A 24,558-nucleotide genomic window follows, 5' to 3' on the forward strand; every position below is an offset into this window, starting at 1 on the left:
TGGCGTGGGAAAGCGGTGTGTCTTCTTGCACCTGGCACGTCCCCAGGCCAGACAGAGCTAATGTTCTACAGAGGAGCTCTTAGCACTGAGAAGCAGCTAGAGTCCCAACTTTGGCTCAGGGCACCACAGTGAGCTCTTAATCAGCAAGAGCCAGCCCCAGGTCTTGTGGCTGTGATGGTGGCGGGAGGTTGCCCAGCCTCAGCCTGCAAGCTGGAGGAGAAACTCAGCACTGTGGGATAGCTCCTGCTACGGGGTGTTATTGCTTCCTGCTTGCGGGCAGTGCATTGTCCCTTAGGACTCTCCTTCACCCTGGATGAGAAGCTCAAGCTTGGGATAAACATTAACCTAACATAGAAACAACCTCCCCAGGAATGCCTCTTTCCGGGGCAGTGTGCCAGGATACAGGAGCCGATCGAGTGTCTTTACTGTGCACTAGCGCTTTGGAGTTCAAGGCCTTAGCTGCAGCATATAGGGGTAAAAGTGGTTCAGACCAAAGATGCTTCCAGGTCAATACCACCCAGGGTCAAAAAGAGGTGAAGAAGAGAAGCCTCCCAGCCTCTAGCTGTGTCATGGTTTAGGCAGCTTTATGTTGCAGCTCAGGGACTTACTGATCCAGCAGTTTCTGTGTGTTTGGCCACCCTCCACCAATTTGTCCTCTCAAAACAATATAAACACTTGGTGGCTCCAAAGTCCTGAAACAAGGTGATCCACAGATTAACTGCACATTCGGGCTGGGGCGGAGGGGGGGGATAATCAAAACCATTCTCTTTAGGGTTGGAGCTGATATCCAAAGGTTTAGATTAATGCAGAGACAGAAGGCTTATTTTTATATTTTTTTATATATTTATATATATTTATATATTTTTAAGCTGTTGCAAAAGGGTCTAGGAGAAACATGATTTCAAATATACTTCTAATTTCCACGGTCTTGATTTAAAAGATAATGCCTTTCAAAAGTCCGTAACAGTAGCAAAAATCTGTATTTGTGTGCACCCATGCACATAACAGTATGAGTAAATTAGATTAGCAATATCATCTGTAAGGAAAAACCTTCTGCCTTTTGAGCTTCTCTGGCTAGGTGTCATCATTTTAAAATCAGAGCGCCTTTTTTTGGAGATACTGTGGTAACTCCAGTAGCATTTTCTTCTCATCCCACACTTTCAATGTGAACTGCTATCAGTGACATGCACAGCTCTACCTCACTCTTGTCCATCTGTTCACTCTTCCCAAAACCTCATTTCCACTTTGGTTATTTCTGTACTGTGTGGTTGGCCTCCACAGGTCTCTCCCAACTCAGACTTTTATAAGTCTCTGAAACTGGCTCATTTGACCAGTTGTGCCTATGGCAGAGCTAAGGCAGACCACATGTCTCAGGTGAATAGAGGCTGGTGCTGTTTCCACTAGAGTGGAGGACTGAGCTGCACAGGCAGGGCATCCAGCCCAGGGGATGGGCGAGCCTGGGAGGCGGGGGAGAAGGCTATCAGACACCATTCCCAGAGGTAGGCAGGGCGCCTCTGTGTGCTAGACCCATGGAGGCCAACTCCTTTGTTCAGCTGAAATTAATGATTTTTCTAAAGAATATCAAGCCATCTTTTTTTGACCTAGTCCAACTGGTTTGCAGGTTCACTCCCAGAGTGCCATATTCCATAGGTGAAATACTTTCAATATTGGTAACTCCTACAGAAAAGACTTCCTTGCTCCCATTGTGAATGGGAGTCAGAGACAAGGATATCAACATAGAAACCTGGCACAGGAGGAGCATAACTGTGAGGCAAAGAGAGATGGCCACACACTCATCCTGGCCAAGTGTGAGGCAATCAGAAGACTCAGGTGTCCCCAGTGGTCAAAGTCTCCATAACATTAGGCCCTGCCTGCAGCCAGGCTGTGGTTGGTTTCACAATTTGATGAGAGCTCTTCTATGGAGCAAACTCACCTCTGGAAGGCATAGTGCTGCCAGGATCAGGTGAACCCATAGATGGCTCTGCTCAAAGCTAAACAAAGAGGAGAGGCAGCTCCCAGCATTTTCCAACCAGGCAGAGAGACACACCTTGTGCTCCCATGGACTTCAACAGGAACCAAAACAAACTGCAGAGGCAACTCCACTCTCCCACAACCCATTTCACTTGTCCCAGCCTGAGTCCCATGGGAAGATGCCTTCTAATCCCAGGACTTCCTCACGCCCAACATTCATCTGGTGACAAGGTCATGACTCAGTAACTGCAATGTTAAAACACATGCTCTCCTGGCAGACTAGCCACTGAGGGCACCAAACCAAACAGCAGGTTTTCTTCCTGACCAATTTGGAAGCTTTAGGTACCAATGAAGGAGTGCTCTCAGTTCATCATTTCTGGTGATTTTACTTGTACATAAAGATCTCTTTCAAGCCTCCATCAGAAAAGGTAGAAAAACCCTGCCTAGTTGGGTCTTTTGTACTTCTGTCATGGTACCACAACTGATATTTCCTATGGACTTTCAGCTGTAATCCTGAACTGCACAGGACAGGGTGGGCTGAATGGGGAGAAGTACAGAAGAGGATAAAACTCCTTTGACACCTTCCAATACATTACAAAGTCTGGCTTGGTCCCCAAATGGTCCTATGCCTACAGCCTTGCTTTCTGGGGCAGATGAACTCCTGCTGTGATCACCTTTCCCCCCTGCTCCACCTCTTACAGACAGTTGCTACTGAAGACCTTGTGGAAGGTGGGAGGGAAGTGATGAGGGAACTCAGTTTTTATTAAATCTCTTCTTCCTCTTCACTAACAACCTCCTTCGGGTCCTGAGGCCCCTGTTCTGCTCTCTCTTTTACGTAGGCTGCCTTGATCTGTTCCAGCTCACACAGCTCTGCCTCCAGCTCTTCTCTGTGCATTGACCGCCGGTTCCTCAGCAGTTTCATGGGGAAGGGGTTTAAGTCATTGAAGGCAATGTTCATCAGCTTCCTACAATGGAAAAGACAGATCTGGTGAACCAATTTACTGGCTGGTAATAGATGGTAACAGATACGCCAAGTGCATCCTGGGGTAGGCAAAGAGTAGGGCCTCAGATTTCAGCTCTCAGCGCAAAAGTCACAAAGCAGCTGTGTCTTAAAGGAATCACAGGCAATTCGTTCTCACACAAACACCAACCCCAGCAATGCTTTAAACAGCCTTACACCACACCACCTTTTAAGGTACCAGTGTGCAGCCACCAGTCAGGAGACAGTGGATCAGATGCCAACTCTGATAGCCCAATGGGAGGAATATTCCCGACATTGAGCTTTTCCAATCACAGAAATCTTCCTCTCAGACATATATTGCCATTACAGGTTGTAAGCGGTGCTGTGTTGCCAAATACCCCAACTACGTCTGAGAGGAATCCAGAAAGTCGCAACACAAGTTCCAGCTGCTTCACAAAGGAGGCTGGCCCAGACTTTGTGGCCTGCTCTGCTGTAGCATGCATTTGCCCAAGCCAAAAAGACTTTAGGTAACACCATGAAGGGAAAGTCAAAGATGAGATAAACTGAGCCGTGTCCCATTGACCTTCCAATGCACATGAATCTCTCTTACCAGACTGCTCACAACTCTTTTTAGGCTGATTTAACAGGCAAGCAACTACAAACCCAAGATGGAAGGAAGGTTGTCTACAACTCACAGTCTTACCTGCCATCCATGATCATTCTCGTGAAAAAGCGTAGGTACTGGTAGATCTCCACACTGTCGTGAATTCTTAGGATTTCCTCCTCATTGTATTTAAAAATTGCAAGAGCGTAGCGGAAAATCACCTGGAGGATTGAAAGGTATTTGAGTTGACAAAGTCTTAGGCAGTTGAGAGACCAGGCCCTCCTGGTGTAAAACATGGGGTGGGGCACACTGCACTGCAGTACAGGCTGGACCCTGGGCTTCGGCTCTCAATAGGCTGCATTGGGGCAGACCTAAAGAAGCAGAGCTAATCCCAAGAGAATGACTCTCTGTAAGCTAATTTACAACCCCAATGCATACGAGGTCCTCCAAAAGGACCCCATAGGGATTTTGCAGGGGTTCTCCAGTTCTCCCTATGCACAGGGGAAATGCGCAACTCATGTTTTCAGGTACTAACCTTTTGCCCATCCTCTGCTCCCTGTATCTGTCATACTCTCAGCTGTGTCTGGGTCACAGAGCAGAAGACACCACAGCCTGTCTGAGAGCTGTTTTATAGCAGGACTACCTGCTAAAAAGCGCCGAGGATATTGTGCACAGTATTGGGGACTAGGTCTGCCTACCGGCAGCAAGTACACAGACAACGAGGATGGGAGACATCAAGGCACCCCACCAAACAAGCAGGATAGGACAAGAGGGTCACTCCACATCTCTTTGACACACATGTATGTCCATTGACATCATGTCACAGAGGTGGTGCAGATGGGAGGAAGGCCTAGACTGAGAGGCACACCTTAGTTCCCTCGTACAAGAAGGCATCCCACACTCGCAGGAGGATGTCACTGACCAGGCTGTCCACAAAAACCACCAGAAACCAATTGAAGGTGATGAGTGAGACATCAATCCGATACTGCTCAAAATGAGCCATGAGGCGAGGCAGCTTCTCTGACAGGAAGTCTTTGAAGACCCTCTGATCTACCTAAAGTTTACAAAAAAGAAAACAATGAAGTCCTAGTCAAGAGCAGCCCAGGTGTTGGAGGAGAGGAGCAGCGCAACAGGACACTGGCCCACACATGCCAGTCATCACTGGTGCTGCCTTCTAGCCTAACCACACCCTAGGAAGAGCAGAGCAACTGTTGTCTCCCAATGTCATGGTTTAGGCCAAAATCTGCTACTGGGGACCTGGGGGACCCCAGATGGGACCAACAGATGCTCCCCTCTACTCCTCTTCAAAGAGGAGGAAAAAGAGACTTATGAGTTTAGAAGAAACTAAACTACTTTAATGAAATATTAATAATAAAATAAAAAGAAATAATGAAATATATACAAAGCCGTATCAAGCTCCCGAGATGACAATCACGTCACGAGCTGGCACTGGGGCAGTCCCAGGCTGGACTCAGTGACAACGGGAACTGGATTCCGGATCTGGATTCAGGATCGGGATCACAGGCAGACAAACAGAGTCCTCCTCAGACATTGGCCATTGAAGGAAGAGCACTGACCCTTTGATCCCTCAGCTTTTATACTGAGCATGAGGCAGATGGGATGGAATACCCTGTTGGTCAGTTTTGGGTCACCTGTCCTGTCCGCTCCTCCCTGCAGGTGAGACCCCACTATGCCTTTCCACTTCTGTCCCTCCCACGGGGCAAACAACAAAGTTGGTCGGCCTTGGGGGTTATAGCAATAAGTGTAAGCAGGAGCCTCTCTGCATACCATGCCTGGGCATCAGCTATAAACAATTGGCCTTATCACTCTGAGAGAGTGAACACTGTCTGCACAACATGCAGTTAATTTCAGTAGTTAGAGAAGCCCAGCTAAGAAGCGAAGTTACTGAACAAAATTGGTTCTGTTTTACCTCAAACCAGGACACCCAATGCTGCAAAATTACTGAGCAGTGTACCTGTATGCTGTACACAGTGCAAGGTGTGGAGCTGAAACAGGGCCAACATGCAAGCAGAGATACATACCTTCTTCTCACTCAGAGGATCGAATTCCTTCCCAACCTCAAAGTCAAGAGGAAAAAAACACTGACACATCTTCCTGCATCAGTCTTACTAGGATTTTCTGTGATGTCATAAGCATCCAGTTGAATAACAGGGATTAAAACCTGCCCAGCTCTGAATGACTGCACATGGCCCAACAGAATGAACACCTAGAATCCCTCTGACTTCACAAGCAGAACCTGACCTTCTCACTTAGCTTCTCTTTGCGGTCTGAGTACTGTCTGTGCTCTGCTTCTGGTTGCACGAGACAAGACTCAGAAATGCAGCTGCTGAGATCCTTGACCCAGGTTTGTAAAGTCTTCATCTCAGGGAAGCCTTGACCTCATGAGAGTACGTGCTAGAAGCAAGATCATGGTTAGGTCTTCCCCTATGCCATATCATACTACTGCCTTAGCTGTGGCACAGTGGGGTACAAACCAGATAAGGTAATATTCCTGGTCTTTAAAATCTGCAAGAGCTAAATCTCAAGTTTTCCAGACAACTCAGAGCTTTCACTTTATCAAGCAAATCCACAAAGCATCACCCTAGACCTTCCTCTTTATCTGGGTCTTGGCTAGACTTTCAGAGACAAACCATGCATCTATACCAATGCACGCAGTATGAACAACAAACAGGGGGAGCTTGAAGCCATGATGCACGAGGAAAACTATGACATAGTGGCTATCACGGAAACGTGGTGGGATGCCTCACATGACTGGAGTGCCACAATTGAAGGCTACAAACTCTTCAGGAGGGATAGACAGGAAAGGAGAGGTGGTGGAGTGGCTGTGTATGTCAGAGAATGCTATGAGAGCTCAGAAATTAAGTATAGTGATAACAGGGTCGAGAGTGTTTGGATTAGGATAAGGGTAAATAAAGGTGATATCGCTGTGGGAGTCTGCTATAGATCTCCCAACCAAAGCAGTGAGATGGACGAAGCCTTCTATAAACAACTGGGAGAAATATCGCAGTCGTTTGCCCTTGTACTTTTGGGGGACTTTAACCTCCCCGATATCTGCTGGGAATAAAACACGGCAGACAGAGAACAATCCAGGAGGTTCCTGGAATGTGTGGAGGATAACTTCCTCATGCAGCTGATAAGTGAGCCGACCAGGGAAAGTGCCCTCCTAGACCTGCTCCTTGTGAACAGGGAGAAACTTGTGGGGGAAGTAAAGGTTGGAGGCCGTCTAGGGCACAGTGATCATGAGATGATTGAGTTCTCAATCCTTGGAGAAACAAGGAGAAGGGTTACCAAAACTGCCACCTTAGACTTCCAGAGGGCAAATTTTAATCTGTTCAGAAGACTGATAGACAGAATCTCTTGGGAGGATGCCCTTATGAATACAGGAATCCAGGAAGGATGGACATACTTCAAGAAAGAAGTCTTAAAGGCACAGGAGCAGGCTGTTCCCATGCGCCGAAAAACAAGTAGGCGGGGAAGGAGGCCAGCCTGGCTAAATAGGGATCTCTTGCTGGATCTCAAAAAAAAAAAAAAAGAGTTTATGACCTTTGGAAGAGGGGGCGAGTCTCTCATGAAGACTATAAAGATGTAGCGAAGCTATGCAGGGAGAAAATAAGGAGAGCCAAAGCGCAGCTAGAGCTCAACCTGGCTGCAGCTGTTAAGGATAATAAAAAATGTTTCTATAAATTCATTAATAACAAAAAGAGGGTTAGGGAAAATCTCCCTCCTTTATTGGATGCAGAGGGAAACATAGTTACAAAGGATGAGGAAAAGGCTGAGGTCCTCAATGCCTACTTTGCATCAGTCTTCAGCAGTGGAACTAGCTGTTCCCTGGACACCCAGCCTCAAGAGCCAGGAGACAGGGAGGGGAAGCAGAATGAGAGCATCACGAGATTAAAGAGGACGAGATCAGTGACCTGCTATGCCGCTTGGATGCACACAAGTCTATGGGACCAGATGGGCTACACCGAGTGCTGAAAGAGTTGGCAGACGTGCTTGCCAAACCACTTTCCATCATTTACAGGAAGTCATGGCTAACTGGGGAGGTCCCAATGGACTCGAGGGTGGCAAATGTAAAACCCATCTATAAGAAAGGGAAAAAGGAGGATCCAGGTAACTATAGACCTGTCAGTCTAACCTCGATACCAGGGAAGGTCATGGAGCAGGTCATCCTGAGTGCCATCAAAACCCTCATAATGGACAACCAGGGGATCAGGCCTAGTCAGCATGGGTTTATGGAAGGCAGGTCCTGCCAGACGAACCTGATCTCCTTCTATGACAAGATTACCAGAATATTGGACGAGGGAAAGGCAGTTGATATTGTATACCTGGACTTTCAAAAAGCATTTGATACTGTCCCCCATACAATTCTCGTGGAAAAACTGGCTTCACACAGCCGGGATGAGCATACGATCCGCTGGATCAAGCACTGGCTAACTGGAAGGTCCCAAAGAGTGGTGCTCAATGGATTTAAATCCAGCTGGCGAACGGTCACAAGTGGCGTGCCTCAGGGCTCAGTGTTGGGACCATTTCTGTTTAACATCTTTGTTGATGATCTCAACAAGGACATAGGGTGTATCATCAGCAAGTTCACAGATGACACCAAGTTAAGCAGGAGTGTCGATTCCCAGGAGGATAGGGAAGCTCTACAGAGAGACTTAGATAGATTGGATCATTGGGCCAACATCAATGGTATGAGTTTCAACAAGGGCAAGTGCCAGGTCCTAAACTTGGGCCACAATAACCCCATGCAGCGCTACAGGCTTGGGGAAGTGTCGCTGGAAAGCTGCCTGGCAGAAAGAGACCTGGGGGTTCTAATTGACAAGCGGCTGAGTATGAACCAGCAGTGTGCCCAGGTGGCCAAGAAAGCCAACGGCATCCTGGCTTGTATTAGAAATAGCGTGGCCAGCAGAAGTAGGGAGGTGATTGTGCCCCCGTACTCAGCACTGGTGAGGCCACACCTCAAGTATTGTGTCCAGTTTTGGGCACCTCAATACAAGAGAGATATCGAGGTGCTGGAGCAAGTGCAGAGGAGGGCAACGAAGCTGGTGATGGGCCTAGTAAACAAATCATATGAAGAGCAGTTGAAGGAGCTGGGACTGTTTAGTTTGAGGAGGAGGAGGATGAGGGGAGACCTCATCACTCTCTACAACTATTTGAAAGGACACTGTAGAGAGGTTGGTGCCGGTCTCTTCTCACAGGTAATTAATGACAGAACAAGAGGGAATGGCTTCAAGCTCCAACAGGGTAGATTTAGACTGAACATTAGGAAAGAATTTTTCACAGAAAGAGTGGTCGGGCATTGGAATAGACTGCCCAGGGAAGTGGTTGAGTCACCATCCCTGGATGTGTTTAAGAGACGTCTAGATGTGGTGTTGGGGGATCTGGTGTAGGGGAGAACTTTGTAGAGTAGAGTAGATGGTTGGACTTGATGATCCCAAGGGTGTCTTCCAACCTAGACAATTCTATGATTCTATGAGGTCAGGAAGCCTTTCTAAAAAAGGCTCCCACAGCTGACAGTCTTTTCTCACCAAATGCAGGGGAGCCTCTGTGTTTTCAGTCTGCCATGTTTTCCCTGTCAACCACTAGTTGTCAAGTACTGAGCGCTACCTATTAAATCTCACAGCTAACACTACCCGCTAGATAGACATTTTGCTATCTGCACAGTGATTTGGCTGCTTCTCCAGTGGGTTGGCCTCTCCACCAGCACACCACTGCTCCAGTAAACATTAGTCAACCAATTCAGTGGCACAATCAGTGACTCTCAGCTACTGATGCTTGTAGCCTCACCTATTGCAGGCCCACAGATACAACCCTCTCCTCTCTGAAAGGACCACACACAATACAGACACCAAGGTCATGACCAGGCTCACCAGAGTAGGCACTGCTGGGTGTGGGTGGTGTGGGCACACAACTACAATTCCATTGAACTATATGGGATTTATCTTGGCTCTGAGTCTGCCTGGGAGGACGTAGTATATCTGATACAAGTCAACACATCATCCAGTGACTTTTAACAAGGAGGGTAAGTAACTCACAGAACAACATTTTACATCAAATGGCCAGAAGGCTTTCTGATCTGCAGGGAACCCCAAGCCCAGAACTAACACGGTATTTGATCATGAACTGAGGACAGTACAGTGAATATAAAAATCTCAGTATTTTCTTCTATCTGCACATGGCACGCCAAAGATAGGGTGCAGTTTCCAAAGAAACATCTGAAGGGCTGCAGAATGGTGCCTTCTTACAACTATCTGAAAGGAGGATGCAGAGAGGTGGGAGTTGACCTGTTCTGTCAAGTAACAGGTGACAGAACAAGAGGAAATGGCTTCAAGTTGCACCAAGGGAAGTTTAGATTGGATATTAAGAACAATTTCTTTACTGAAAGAGTCATCAGGCATTGGAACGTGTTACCCAGGGCAGTGGTGGAGTCCACGTTTATTTATAAATATCCCCCAGGTATTTAAGGGTCGTATATATATATATAGTGCTTAGGGACATGGTTTAGTGGTGGTTTTGTCAGTGTTAGGTTGATGATTGGACTAGATGATCCTACCAGGTCTTTTCCAATCTAGGAGATTCTATGATTCTGTGTGATTCTGTGATTCTTCATACTTAGTTCTACATGTGTCAGAGTTTGCTGCTCCACCTCTACTAGGCCCTCTTAAAACAAGTAACTGTGCAATAAATGGGCACCTTCCTTCTGACTAACCTGACCTTCAAGTGATTACTCAGGAGTGGTGCCCAGTTCCCTAGTGCTGGGGATCAATTTTGCTGCTCCTGTGTGTGTAACAATTTTGTACTCTTAAATCTACAACACTTCTGCAATGGAAGGGCTTGCAAGGTGGTATCACTGTACTATGACAAATCAAACACACTGCAACTTGATTGCTTGCTTTTAAACCTTCACTGTAAATCACTGTAGCAAAAGTCCAAGCAGATATGAGGATGCCCAGCTCACCTGTGATGTTATCAGTGTGTCACTGTAGTAGTCTGCCGGCATTAGGTTCTCCACAATATGGACTAGGCACCAGAAAGCACTTTCCTCATCTTCTAGGACCAGGAGTGCAACAGCTGCCAATCTGTGTTGGACAAGACGCAGTGAGGCAATGCAACACTGCAGGAGGAGACTGCAGTACAGGAACTGGAGACTTACTCCCTTTCAGCAAGACTGGAAAGACAACATCTAATATCAAGGGCTCTATAGAGTGGAAAATGTCTTTTTGAAGACCATCCAAAGAACAACAGGAATAGCTTACAGAGACTTCCCTCATGTGAAAAGGTCCAAGCAGAAATTCCCTTCTTGCAGCTAGCGCCCAGTGCCTTTGGCAGCACACTTCTAAGAAGTATGGTTTTATCCTTCCTATAGCCTTCTTTGGGAAGTGAAAGAAACTTTTACATTTCCTGAACTTTCTGTTTTCCAGACAGAACAACCCCAGTTGCCTCAGCCTCTCCTCATGTCATTTGCTGCAACTCCCCCATCTCTAACTCTTCCCAACATTTCCAACTCTCCTCAAAAAAAGGGGAATCACCAGGGTGTTCTGCTGAGCACACTAAGACTTAGAAATTCAACCCCAGGCTCATGCTGTTATTCTGGGACTACCTCACTCTACCTCCCATAGCTGCTCCTTTCCTATACTGTAACTACGGAGATGCTGAACAAGTGCGTCCTGCTGCATGCTTGATCCCAGAAACACTAGGTGAAAAAAGACACCAAATGTAGAATTCTGCAGGAAATACCTAAAGCCAGGACAGAACTCTAGAGACACAGGAGCCTGTTTTTTTTTTAATCACAGCCTGGAATATGAGTCTACACCTTCTCAGTGCTATCCCATGAAGAAGCAGCATTCCTGGCTTCTCACCTGTTCAGTCCCTGGCAGTATCCAATAGCAGGATTGTGCCAGGAGAATGCCAGCAACACCCTCCGGAGCTTGGGGATGAGCTGGGAGGTAGGAGAGGAAAAATGTTTGTTGTTGGTCAGTGTGCGGGGCAGGTCAAGCTCAATCTGCCGGCAGGCAGGGTGCTCGGTGCTCTTGCTCTGCCGTAACAGCCGCTGGTAGTGGTCAGGCAGATGGCTGCAGTGCCGGCTGACAAGCCACCTCCAGACCCTTTGCCGATGGTCCACAGGAATGCCACTTCGAATCAGGCTCTTCAGCTCTGCAGAGGGGCTCAGCTCTCCAACACTGTTCCACCTGTCACGGAGGGGCTTCTCCACTACTTCCTGGCTCCGCAGGTTGTTGGACTTTATCTCCAGGGCCTGGATTTTGGCCAGAAGTTTCCAGTCCTCAACTTCATAGTCGGGTACAGTCATAAACCCATACTCATCATACTCGCTGGAAAGACACAAGGCAGAAGTTAGTTCAAAGGACAGTGCTGGTACCTGTGTCAAGGGCTACTCTTGGGGCCATGCCAACTACAGCCTGCTGCCAGGCTCCTGTCACCCATGCCGGAGCACAGGTACTCCTCTGCATGAGAGAGCCTGCCATGCCCACTGTCTCAGAGCATTGAAGACAAATGAGAGCCTGCAGCAATGGCATACATACACAAATTCAAGTGTAACTTTGCTCTGAGCTACAGCCCAACTTCATCAGACCTCTCTCACCTCGCCTGCCCCCCCGCCCCTAAGGGAGTATCTAGCTCAACCTGTGTACCTTCTCCCTACCATGTCTTAGTGCAGAGACAATTCTGAAGGGACTGCAAAGGCTTTGGGGCATCAAACCAAAGAACAAAGATCCACAGTCCCTCCTGATGTCTCCCTGTACACAACGCAAATCTCCTACTGAACAGAAAACACCAGGAGTGCTGATAGTACAGCTCATTGAGGGTTTGTGCATTATCAGTCCACAGGCTGGGATACTTGTAAGATATCACCATATTCTTGACAGGGAGACCAAGCCTGGCCTTGGGGTCTCATCTCCAAAGCTACCTGAAGAACCTGTGAGTCTGACCAACCAGACAAAATGGAAACTCCTACAGACCTGGGGCACTAGCTGGGCAGGAAAGCACAAACACAAATGTAAGGACTCCAGCAACGCTGGTGGCAAGTGGTCTCCAGTCCAGCCTCCTTCACTACAGGACTGTCCCCAGCACTAGAACAGGGCAACTGTAGCTTTGCATGGCTGAGGCTAGAAAACCTCCCAGGTGGCCTCCTTTCCTACAGAAGGAGTTTATCCTCATGTCCAGTGTTTACCTCCCAGGCACACCACGGTTGTTGTCACTTGCCATACTGTCTGCCACTGTCAAGAAAAGTCTAGCTGTACCATCTTTAATTTGCCGTTCCTACAGTGATATGCTACTATCAGATACTTATGGCATCCACACCACCAAACTAAACCAGCCTTCTCAACCTCCACTCCTAGCTCATGGCTCTAAGTCCCTGCTACAGAAAAGTCCCTGGATCTTTCTTGCCTGTGCATTCCCCTCCACAGCCAGACTCCTACAACTGTGTGAATATCCCCACGCTCTTGCCTGTTACCTTACAGAGTTCAGGTTAAAACCTTCTTCTGCTCCTTCCTTCACGTCCCACTGGAGCGCTTCTTGGATGAGATTCCTCACCAACTCAGCATGGGAGCTGGGCAGGCCAGGCATAGCCTCCTGCAGCTTCCGCAAGACCATTAGGTATTTGCTCTCCATCTGGCAGTTTCGGGCTTGCAAGCAGGCACACTGATGGGGAAACAAGACAGAATGACCTGGCTCATTGATAGTTCTTTCTGTGTTGCCACTGCTCTCCACTGGTCTGGTCCGCACATAAAGTGAAGAATCCTGAACAGCAAGGCCCCAGAAAACACATCCAGCAGCAAGGCATGAACCACCATGGTCTATGAACAAGCACAAGCTAGCTAGCATGCAACAAAAGTTGCTTATTGAGTGGGAGACCTATTACAGCATCACCTACTTTAGTTACTGCATTGCATCAGTGGGTGGCCATATCCCAGCCATCTCAGCTCAGGACACAACCAAAAAGCCACCACTGCTGTTGAGTTCTCTGCAGGCTTTTTCCCTGCTCTTCAGACAAGCTCTCTACCTGACTTTAAGCTGTCTCCTGACAAAACAACTCCTGGGACCAAGCTATAACCATACCATTGTCAGGAAAAATAGTAGCACCACACACAAGGTGACCACATGCTCCTCAGCAACCCCTGTCCTATGGTACTGGTACACAACATTTCTCAAACACAGGAAGCCCAGCTGGGTTCAAGCAGCAGGACAGTCCATGCCACCACCATACTCCTGAACACACAAAGCAGAAAAAAGGAATGAAGACTGCTACCCCTACTCCACAAATGGTGAACTGAGTCCACACAGGTGACAAGACTCACCCAATATCTCACAGGAAGCTCAATGAAGACTCCTGCTCAATGGGAAGCAGCAGTTGAAAACAAAAACAAAACAGAAACCACAGAGAGAATTAGGCTACAAGTAGAGAGAACAGAAAGGAGTGTAGGATACTGTTATATTTAATCAGCAATCTGCCTCACATTGAATATGTTGGTCTGATTATTTCCTTTCTGAAGGTTACGGCAGTTTCAGGATCAGAGAAGAGCAGTAAGTTAGGAGGTAGGCAGGGTTTCAAAGGAGTAGAAAGCAAACAGATATAAGAATGGCAATAACACTTCAAAAGCAGCTTTTTGCCCTGTTCCAGAACCCAAGACTGTGGGGACATACCTTAAAACCCAGGGAAGTAAAACTCAGGAAAAACCCACAGAACAAATGCCAGCATGCAGCACCAGCCTGGGGAAGTGGTTCAGGACCAGAAGGCAGAATTAGACAAGTCTGAGAGTAACCAGGTTATGCACAGTTACAAGGCTAGAAATAATAACAGAGCTTAAAGAAAACATACAAACTCTGATCTAGTTGCAGGACCTGAGAGTGCTGCCACCTGGCAGTACGAAGCCTGGTAGAGAAATCAAGACTAGATGGAGCCAGGGCTCAGTCAGTGTGCCAGCTCTCAGGAAAATCTGGGTTAAGTTTCAGCAGCCTTAAGACTGAGCTTTGCAGGCATTTTACTTTATTGAAGAATTAAAAATACTCACATCTAATTTGAAAATAACACAAAGCAGAAAAAAGCCCACCCTAAAAAAAACATGTTGGGAAGAAAGCTTATTCCTGGTGTGTTTTGGACCAAAATCCATTCCAGTGCTGACTTTGAAAAGAACTCAGTAACAGCTTTTGCCAAGGGAAAGAAATCATTTTGCCTTACCTTCATCAGAAGGGCTTTTTCATTCTCAGCAACGCTTGTCCAGAGTCGAGTTACCTGGTGGATCTCCGAGTTGAGAAATTGGTTCTGGATTTTGTATGCATCAATATCATCCTGCCATGAAGAAAAACAGTCACATAAGGAGAGTTCTTGAGGGGCTTGGAACGTCCTCCCAGTTCAGTTTTTAAATCCAAAGAGGGACCCAGGTATGGATTGTGTTAAGGACAAGAAAATATCTCAACAATTTCATGTTCTGGGGAGAAGACAGGATTCCCCAGGACAAATATGGCCTACAAAGGAAATCAAGGTAAAATGTTAAATTGAAATGTCATGTGTAGACAAGACACTTGAAAATGCCAAGTGTACTGCATACAGTACAAAAAACACAGAGACATGGGGTGATACAAAGCTAGAGAAGTACTTAAATAAGATGAAGAATGTATGTGTTTTGTTCTATCTTTTTAAAAACTGACACAAATCTCAGCCCCATGGCTGGCACCAAAAACAAACACAGTCCCACAATGTAGTAAGTGGCTCTTTGAGAAATTCTCCACCTCACACAAACTGATCATTATAACTGTGCACATAGTGAAATACAACAGGCTGGATTTTAAAGAACCAGGATGTATTGGGAAACTTTTTGCTTGAGGGGAACACAGAGGAACAGAGCTAGTGAAGTAAGCTAGCAAGTAAGACTGCGACTGTGAATCAAAAGAGCGAAGAAAGAAGCAGGCACTGAATGGTGACATAAAGGCAAACAAAATAGGCTCAGAGCTGAAACTGAAACTAACCCAGATGCTTTTGATCACCCTATTGGTACCAGCTGAGCCCCTTCCAGCCTGCTTCTGGTCTAGGGACAGATGGAGCAACCAGCAGAAGTACATTCTGTGCTTCTCACAAGGAACACCCTCCCACTGAACCAAAGGGCACAGAAATGGGAGCCCCCAAATGACCTGTGCCGTCTCACACACCTTCAGGTGCTGAATCTCCTCCTGCTGCTTATACAACGTCTCCGCAGTGATAGTGTTGGCATCTTGCAGGGGATCAGAGAGCTCTCGGGCCATCTGCTCCGTCAATGCCATGATGACTTCCTGTTTGGCGTGGTTCTTCTCCATCAAAAGCTGCACATGCTCCTTGAGTTCCTGGATGTGGCTGTCTCTCAGAGTCAGCATCTGCTCCAGTTCCTTCTTTTCTTGCTCAAGAGCTTCTAGTCGACTGGTGAGATCTGTGATTTGTCTCACTTTATGGCGCACCAGCTCCAGCCTGTCTTTATCTTCTGCTGCAGTGATATACATGCTAGATACTCGCTTCTCCTGCTGGGCTGCCTCCAGAGCTTTGTGGAGAAGTTTAACCAGCTCCTGGAAAGGGAATGCAAAGCTATTTCATCACAGTGCAGAGCAGGGCAATGGCAGCACGGACAGGACAGAGCCAACCAGTAATGAATGAACAGTGAAAGGTCCTCAGGATCTTGAAATTGACTCCTTTCAGGAGCAAAACTGAATGCAGCAATCTTGAAATCACAGTGCTTCCCCAGAAGAGAAGCTCTGCTCTCAGAGGGGGGCCTGAAAGGTCTCTGCAGCAGGCCACAGATGACTTGACTTTAGGTGGATTGCTAACAGACAAGCTGCTGCTTACACTGTCTGAATTCTTACTTTCTACAGTCATCTTTCTTGGGAGGCCCAGCAGAGACCAGAGAAGCTGGAGATCTGGGCAGCAGTGTGGTAAAATAGGAGGATGGGAGGTAATGCGGTCTGCATCTATGTGCGGTACCTGAAGGAAACTGTTGTATCTACTTTAACCTTCCCTCTGCCGGAGTCCTCCCTCACTTCATGCCACATGAAGGCACAAAAGCTTGCACCAGCAACATGCTGCTCATTCAGGCTCTGCCATCTCAGCCATTCAAGGAAGCAAAGCAAGGACGCAACCGATCGCCCACCATGGGACCTGGCTCTCCTGCCTCTTCTGCTGGAAGAGCTACCAGCATCATTAGTGGAGAGCCTGGCACTGCTCCATGCCTGTGAAGAAGAACAGTACCATCCAGGAGACACAGCCCTTGCAGTGACCCATGACTTCTACAGTCAAATCAGCACTTAAAGGTGGATCACTGTTCAAAAAGAATAACCTGCTATTAACAGCACGACTCAGCCTGGCAGTTCCAGTCAGTGTCATGGTACATATTCAGGACTGTACTTCGTACATTCACTGAGCAATACAGATGCACCAGCAAGACACCTGCAAAGCACACCTGGATTTGTTTTACCTCCCTTTTCCAGCCCATCTGCTAGCTGCACTTCCTAGCAATGGCTGAAGGACAGCCCATTCTCTGTTGTGCTGGGCACAATCAGGAAAATACAAAGGAGTAGTAACACCAGGAGCTTCACCTAGTCTCCAGTGAGCGCCTGCTGAGCATTTCTTAGCCTAATGCCAAGGCAGCCTCTGTGACCAGTCTCAGGGCCCTGCCCTTAGAAGCAGCAGAGCCTTTGGCACACTCACCTTCTGCGACTTGACTTCCTCTGTGAGTGTCAGGATCTGTTGCTGTAGGACATTGACTTTATCCATTGGGTTCCTCTCCCTGGACAGTTCTTCAGGCAAGCCTGGGAAGCCACTCTTCATCCACCTGGCTTTCCTAATCCAGTTTAGCCTGGGCTCCATCCTTCCATCCTCCGGGATCCCCTCTTTAGCTGAAGAGAAATAGGGTTAATTTACACAGATTTAGGTTGCTACTATGGACTCCTGAGTCTTACTATCGGTGGACTTGCAACAGCTAGGCAGAGAAGACTGACATACAGGACAAGCAAAATTGACCTGCCAGGATCCACAGGGTTGGAGCACAGATAGTAGGGATCAGCTACAGGCACCCCCAGAATTAACAAAGCTGTCATATTTTATGATACTTGTTAACCCACCTTGCACCCTGCCCATCTATCTGGCACACAGCAAATATAAGTTACCATCATGGAGAGGTAACTTCCCAAGCATGCAGTGGAGCTGCTGAGCTTAGCCTGTGACTGTGCAGCAATTTAACATCAACCTCAAAGAAATACCAGTATGGGCTGGCACCATGGATGGTACTTTTGCCTCTGCAGAATGTTCCAGAGGTAAACAAATGCAGCCTGAAGCAGAGCCAAGAGAGTCTTGTGCCAACAACACAGGAAGGGACCTGAGACAATGTGATAGAGTTTTCATGTCCCATGGAGACTTGCCACCCTCTCCCTCCCTTTCCTGTGAAGTCTGACTCCCTGCTAGGAGGCATCATACTCAGACCAGCTCACACAGCTCAGTAACAAGCACCTGCACATCCTGCCTCCACTTCTGTCTCTTGCTCCTCATCCAGGTTCTCAGGATGCTCCTGGAACTCATTGAAGCTAAAGATGTTCCCACTGTTCCCCCAGAGCTGCTTGGAGCCACAGATATTGTAGACAGTGTTTCTGAAACAAGAAGAGATTAAGACAGCCTAGTGAACAGAAGAAATGATTGCTGCAGTCAGTGCGTATTCAAACTATTCAATGCCTTACCTCTCCTCATATCCCACCTCTACTCCCAAAACCTACCATCTCCTTCATTGCTGAGAAAATGAACTGTTCGTGGCACAGGTGGATCTGAGAGGAGCAAGGTTGTAACTAGTGTAAATCAGGAAGGTGCCACAAAATCAGTACCAGCACAGCAATGTAAATCAGCTGGAGATCTTTCCCCATGTGCTTGAGCCCTGTACATAAAGGCATCAGGCTGGACACAGGGATCAAAGGTAAAAATAGAACAATCACAACCCTCCTTTCCTCCCTTCCCCCTCTCCCTCCCTCCCTCCCTCTCCTCCTTCCTTCCTTCCTTCCTTCCTTCCTTCCTTCCTCCCTCCCTTCCTTCCTCCCTTCCCCCTCTCTCCCTCCCCTCCTCCTTCCTGCCTTCCTTCCCCCTCTCTCCCTCCCCTCCTCCTTCCTTCCTTCCCTCTCTCTCCCTTCCTCCCCTCCTCCTTCCTTCCTTCCTTCCTTCCCCCTCACTCCCTCCCCTCCTCCTTCCTTCCTTCCTTCCTTCCCCCTCACTCCCTCTCCTCCTCCTTCCTTCCTTCCTTCCCCCTCACTCCCTCTCCTCCTCCTTCCTTCCTTCCTTCCCCCTCACTCCCTCTCCTCCTCCTTCCTTCCTTCCCCCTCACTCCCTCCCCTCCTCCTTCCTGCCTTCCTTCCCCCTCTCTCCCTCCCCTCCTCCTTCCTTCCTTCCCTCTCTCTCCCTTCCTCCCCTCCTCCTTCCTTCCTTCCTTCCTTCCCCCTCACTCCCTCCCCTCCTCCTTCCTTCCTTCCTTCCTTCCCCCTCACTCCCTCTCCTCCTCCTTCCTTCCTTCCTTCCCCCTCACTCCCTCTCCTCCTCCTTCCTTCCTTCCTTCCCCCTCACTCCCTCTCCTCCTCCTTCCTTCCTTCCTTCCCCCTCACTCCCTCTCCTCCTCCTTCCTTCCTTCCTTCCCCCTCACTCCCTCTCCTCCTCCTTCCTTCCTTCCTTCCCCCTCACTCCCTCTCCTCCTCCTTCCTTCCTTCCTTCCCCCTCACTCCCTCTCCTCCTCCTTCCTTCCTTCCTTCCCCCTCACTCCCTCCCCTCCTCCTTCCTTCCTTCCTTCCCCCTCACTCCCTCCCCTCCTCCTTCCTTCCTTCCTTCCCCCTCTCTCCCTCCCCTCCTCCTTCCTTCCTTCCTTCTCTCTCCCTCCCCTCCTCCTTCCTTCCTTCCTTCTCTCTCTCTCCCTCCCTCCCTCAGCTCACTGTAGAAATCCACAGGTGCAATAAAAGTTCAGCTATCTACAGCACAGCCAAAACTATCACAATGATCACATTTGAAGCAGCCACAGACCCTGTGCTCTGAACCATATTTAATAACCTCGCCACAACAAACTCAATAGACTGATGCAGTACAGATTCAGAAACAAAACGGCAATCAGACCCAGAAACAGTTTGTTACAGCTCCCGCTATCAGATATTGCCAGAAGCACTAAGAGATTACTTTACAGCATCAGGCAGAACAACAGATGCACAAGTATTTTCTGTAAAACCTATACAGGAAAGAGAGGCAGTTGTCTATCTCTATACAGGTCTTTTTCCCTCTCCTCCTATGTTGTCCATCAGCTAAAACAAAACAAGCTCCTTATTTTGAGATCTACAAAAGACTCAGTGTCAGCTGCTTCCTAACTGCAAATGAAGCTGTTCTCCTTTTGCCTTAGTACTGTAAGGCTCCACAGCAGAAGAGCAGACATTTCTGATCTCAGGGAACATACTGGCACATAAGATCAGCAGACCTTCATTCCCTGTAGTCTCCAGTTGGCTCTCATCCAATACAACTTTCCTACTTTTCTCTACCTCATCCTGCGCTTTCTTTTCCCTCTGAGACAGCAGCAGCTCAGGGATCTGATGAACTTAGCTGAAATCAGACACGCTACTCTCATAAGACCCAGTCTGATAGTAATAGAGCCTGAAGAAATGTTTGTAGAACCAGGGGAGCAACACAATTTGAAGCTGAAAAGTGGCAACTGTTATTCAAGCTAGCAAAAGCAAGGCTGGGGAGGGGGAGACGAAATATGGTCACATTATTTTTAATCAAAGTGAGGAGGAGAGAATGCATAGCTTGCAAAATAGTACAGCTGACTGTGATCCTCTCTGGTCCCACGGGGGATCTTTCTTCCTCTTGGCATCAGACTGTAGCCACAGTAGTGGTGGTAAAAAACTATAGCCAACCTCCCCACCAAAAACATTTGGTAGGTGCCAGGCTACCTACCATACCTGTGGCCACTTACACATTTTTGGTTATATGTAAATCAATGACTAGGACACACTTAAGGAGATATTGATGGGGGTAGTCTGTGTGCAAGTGTAACTGCCCAAGGCTTGTAACCTGTAGCCCTGATGGAGATAAACATCACAACTGCAGATAGAGGCATCATTGTAGGCTGTGGGAATATTCACATACTTGAAACTTAGCAAGGAGTAGCAAGCTGTGCAGTGCTGGGCTACATTACAGGCTCAAGTGCCTTTTGCTTGGAGTTCCTGCTTTAGAGGGTGCACTACATTCAAGGTCCTTTGAAACCACCAGAAAGTGCCAATGGGCTTCTATCACTAGCCTACAGAGTACAGCTCAACCTGCCCATGTGCCCTTCCAAGAGCGATGTGCAGATGCATCACAGCAGGCATGCAAACCACTACCTACAAGAAAGCAAGCTTAACCAAGCCCTAGGTCTGCCACTAGCATCTTTGCTAAGAGAGCTAGATGATGCAAAATGCATTGGAACATGGGGATGTGAAAGACCCTCTGACAGGAAGTTTATTTTTGCCTGGAACATCCTTCAAAAAGTTGCTTCATGGTTCTTCCACCTAGGCAAGAGTCCCATTCCACACAATAGGTGACAGGCAAGGAATGAACAAAGTAGCAGGCCAGCATGTCAACCACACTGCAGCTCTCCTCTTGCACTTACTGTATCTCTGTCCAAGGGTGCTTAAGGGAGATGTTCTGCAGAGCAGTAAGTGTCTGGGGTGCAGGCAAAGATGCTGCTTTTAAACCCACTGCTTCTGTTGGTGTTTTCACTGGAGGCAGAAAGTCTTCACTGTCAACATCTATACAAAAACAAACCAGGACACAGAAGCAAGTGAGCAAGACAGAATTCCATTGGACTTTGGCTCCTTCATGTAATGTGAGAGCCACAACGTTTTACTCCAAGTATACATTCCACGTTCAACTGGCCAGGTGGAACAAGAAGCAGAGCAGGTTTCCTTAGCTTTAGGTCAAATTACAGAAAGCTCCATGTACAAAAAGAGCCATCTATTCAAGCACAATCCAACCATTTGCATAAGAGAATGACTAACCCTAAACAATTAAACTTCAACCGCCTAAAGGAATAAGGAAGGGAGCTGTTGCTTTTCTTTTCCCCCTCCCAAACACTGTTTAATAGATAGTTTTAATGTGCAGATAACACTCCATAAACACAGTCTGTTACCAAATTACTGCCTGCTGTAGCAAAATACCACAGTACACAGAACCTTTTAGAACAGACACTTACTAGGGAGGGGGGTATTGGTTTCAAACAACACGTGCATAGTAGTCATAACTGAACAGGTGGACACCCTGCTTGTGCCCTCCTCTGATCTGTTGGTCTGTGTACTCCTGCTGCTAGGAATGCACATCTTCATCCCACCCCTGCTGAAACAGAACTTGCTTGCTGTAAATTTCACAGGCCTTGCAAGAGGAATTGGACTGGATGTACCAAACGTGCACACTTCACATGCGTGATGAACATCAAGAGGGAATTAACGATCATAAGATACCTGAGCATCTCCAATCACATGCTGTGGATTAGGAGACAGCCCATTCACATTCACCCAGAAGTTGCAAACATCAATCCAGCGCTGATAGCTGGCACCTGCATTTAAACACCCAGCCAAAACCTCTGCCCACTTACATATGAGGAGCGCCATTCATCACTGGGGGGGCTGAAAGCAAAAAAAAGGCTGACATGCAACACCTACTTGTTCTGCCAGGCAGAGGTTCACTCACAAGCTGGGAGCTGCCCACAGGAAATCTGCTCTGACCGTTGCAAAATTCCCAACGTCTCATTTGTAGCTGCTGCAGCCAGTACATCATTGCCTGTTTGCTGATTGCCTAACATAACACACAACAGGAAAGGGAGGGGAGTAATCTCATCAGCATGAGACACATCCTGAAGAGCTGACCACCACTTCACTGCCCAAGTCAGCAGAAATAAAGGCAAGCTGTGTCAAGCCTATGCTATACCCTCTGGTCCTAACACTGATTTGGGAGGACAGAGTAAATCTTCAGCACGGCCTTAGTAACAGAATCTCAGTGGACTGCTGACCTCATTTTAAATGTTTTTTGGTTTACTATGCTCCAAGGCTAAGCTGAAATGTCACAATTATTTTAGCCAAGAATCACCCACTGAGCTTCTTAATAGTGATGTTCAGAGAGATAAAAGTCTAGCAAAAGTTCCTGCTGGAGCAACCATTTTAGACAGAGAAGCTCACTTCTGTTCAGCAAATTACATGTGGACTGCAGGACTCATCAATGATTTTAATTCAGCACCCAGTTCAGCTTTTAGTCCTGTTAAACAATGGCCATCTCACAGGTAAGGGAGTCCTAGTCTTGCCAAAACAATGTAAGTAATTTAGGTCCAAATGGTAACAGTCCAGGCTGGGAGGACTAAAGTGAAACTCAAGCTAAGAGGTATCTTAGCACAGATGTGTCTGTCCTGATTGGAAATGTTTTGTAACCACCCCCACAAGAAGATGCTGCCCCTTACCTTCAAAGTAAAAGCTCTGCTTGGTGTTCTGATCTCAAAAACCCCTTCCCCATTTTCCACCTTGCAGTCAAAGCTGGCGCTGGCAATATCAATAGACCCCAAAGGGTTGATGTCTTGTGCAGTTCTGTAGTATAGTAAATGACATTTGTTTTCATCGTAAAAGAACCAGCGAGACTTCCAGGTCTTGATTGGCCCCTTGATACCCAGCTTATTTAAATAGCCACAGAGTCTTTTCCTGGATGTTTCTCTGATGGGTTTCAGCTGTACCTTTTCCGGTTCTCCAGAAGAGGAAAGCATGTCTTTCTCTTTCACTGAGGCTTCATTGCTGCTGTTATTGTCTGGATTTGACTCCACTAAATTGTCTGGAGCTGCAAGGGGACAAGCTCTGCTTTCTGGTCCTTTTTTCATCTCTTTCAGGAAATAGGCTCAGAATTTAATTGAAACAGGAATTTCTCTAGGTAAATAAGTAACAGCAGATCCCAACTATACCATCATTGTTATAGAACCTGCAGCAAATGCAAAAGGAAGAACAAGCTCAGGTCTGGCATACAGTAAAAAACATTCCCTAGCTTTCAAACTGCCCAACCAAGGTCCTTGAATTTCACTTTTGGTCATGGCTCCCTGCTTTCCTCAGCTCAGATGGTCTCTATATACTTCAGGTAGGTGTATCCTGGCATTTTCACTGAATGTCCAACTAACATTTTAAACCATGGTGTCTGGAGAAAAATCCAGCCTTTTGCAGCATCCTTATAAATCATTTGTGTCACTTGAGGATTGCTGTTAAAAAGCCTGCATGCTACGTGTTAGGTCTCCATCCAATAGGTCTCATATGATAGATTACGCACCAGAGAAAGTTATTCTGTGATCCTTGCAAAAGAGACCTGATTGCTCAGTGGCCAAAGTAAACTGCTGGGTTCTCAAGAGGAAAGCAACGTGAAAGAGAAAAATAGAAAAATAAGGCTGAAAGGGATCTGTGGAGATCTCTAATCCAACTTCCCTCTCAGAGAAGTGGCTGACTTCAAAGCTGTAGCCAGCTACTCAGGTCCACATTCAGATGAATTTTGATCACATGCAAGGATGGCAATTCTGCCATGTTTCTGGGCACTTTTTCAAGCTCTTAACCATATGGCAGGTGTGATTTTTTGCTCAGAGCTGCAGACACCCATGGCCCTTGTATAAAGAAAGCTAACAACACTCCAGAAAAATACTTACAAGTAATTTCTTACTTTTTTTCTTAAGTAAAAATATGGTTTAAAGATCAATAAATGAAAAGAATATGAGAGACTTCAGTTCTGACACTAACATATCTGAAGCAAATATGTAAGTAAATTAATTGTTGCAATGTTAAGTTAGTGGGAATCCAACCACAGACACAAAACTATTGAACAGGACAGCCAGCTGTGCGACAATAGGTGAATAGAGATTACTACAGTGGAGCACACAGAGATGTTGCCCAAGCTCATGCTCATAGGAACAACTTATCCTCATGACTGAAAGAAGACTTACCCATCCTGGTGCTGGCTAAGCTC

At 47.2% G+C, this 24,558-nt stretch overlaps 1 protein-coding gene across 1 annotated transcript; it reads right to left on the bottom strand.

Moving 5' to 3' along the window:
- Positions 1-2,381: 2,381 nt before the first annotated feature.
- Positions 2,382-23,455, bottom strand: TBC1D2 (TBC1 domain family member 2). Its single transcript, XM_082497423.1, has 13 exons — positions 23,030-23,455; positions 22,242-22,374; positions 21,194-21,332; positions 18,043-18,179; positions 17,245-17,432; positions 15,723-16,109; positions 14,755-14,865; positions 13,030-13,217; positions 11,417-11,887; positions 10,516-10,636; positions 4,405-4,590; positions 3,636-3,757; positions 2,382-2,936 (listed from the first exon to the last, which is right to left on the bottom strand). Exons 1-13 carry the CDS (start codon positions 23,435-23,437, stop codon positions 2,735-2,737), a joined length of 2,793 nt encoding a protein of 930 aa, XP_082353549.1. The 5' UTR covers positions 23,438-23,455; the 3' UTR covers positions 2,382-2,734.
- Between the last annotated feature and the right edge of the window lie 1,103 nt (positions 23,456-24,558).

Source organism: Vanellus vanellus (genome assembly GCF_965231255.1).
Source record: "Vanellus vanellus genome assembly, chromosome: Z".
Taxonomy (NCBI): Eukaryota; Metazoa; Chordata; class Aves; order Charadriiformes; family Charadriidae; genus Vanellus; species Vanellus vanellus.

Excerpts from the sequence above, each read along its gene's own strand:
- TBC1D2 (XM_082497423.1), bottom strand. The coding sequence starts at position 23,437 with ATGAAAAAAGGACCAGAAAGCAGAGCTTGTCCCCTTGCAGCTCCAGAC. Across the intron at positions 21,333-22,241 it reads ACCTCTGCCTGGCAGAACAA|ATGTTGACAGTGAAGACTTT; the intron begins GTAGGTGTTGCA and ends GTTTTTGTATAG. Across the intron at positions 2,937-3,635 it reads AGAATGATCATGGATGGCAG|GAAGCTGATGAACATTGCCT; the intron begins GTAAGACTGTGA and ends TTTCCATTGTAG.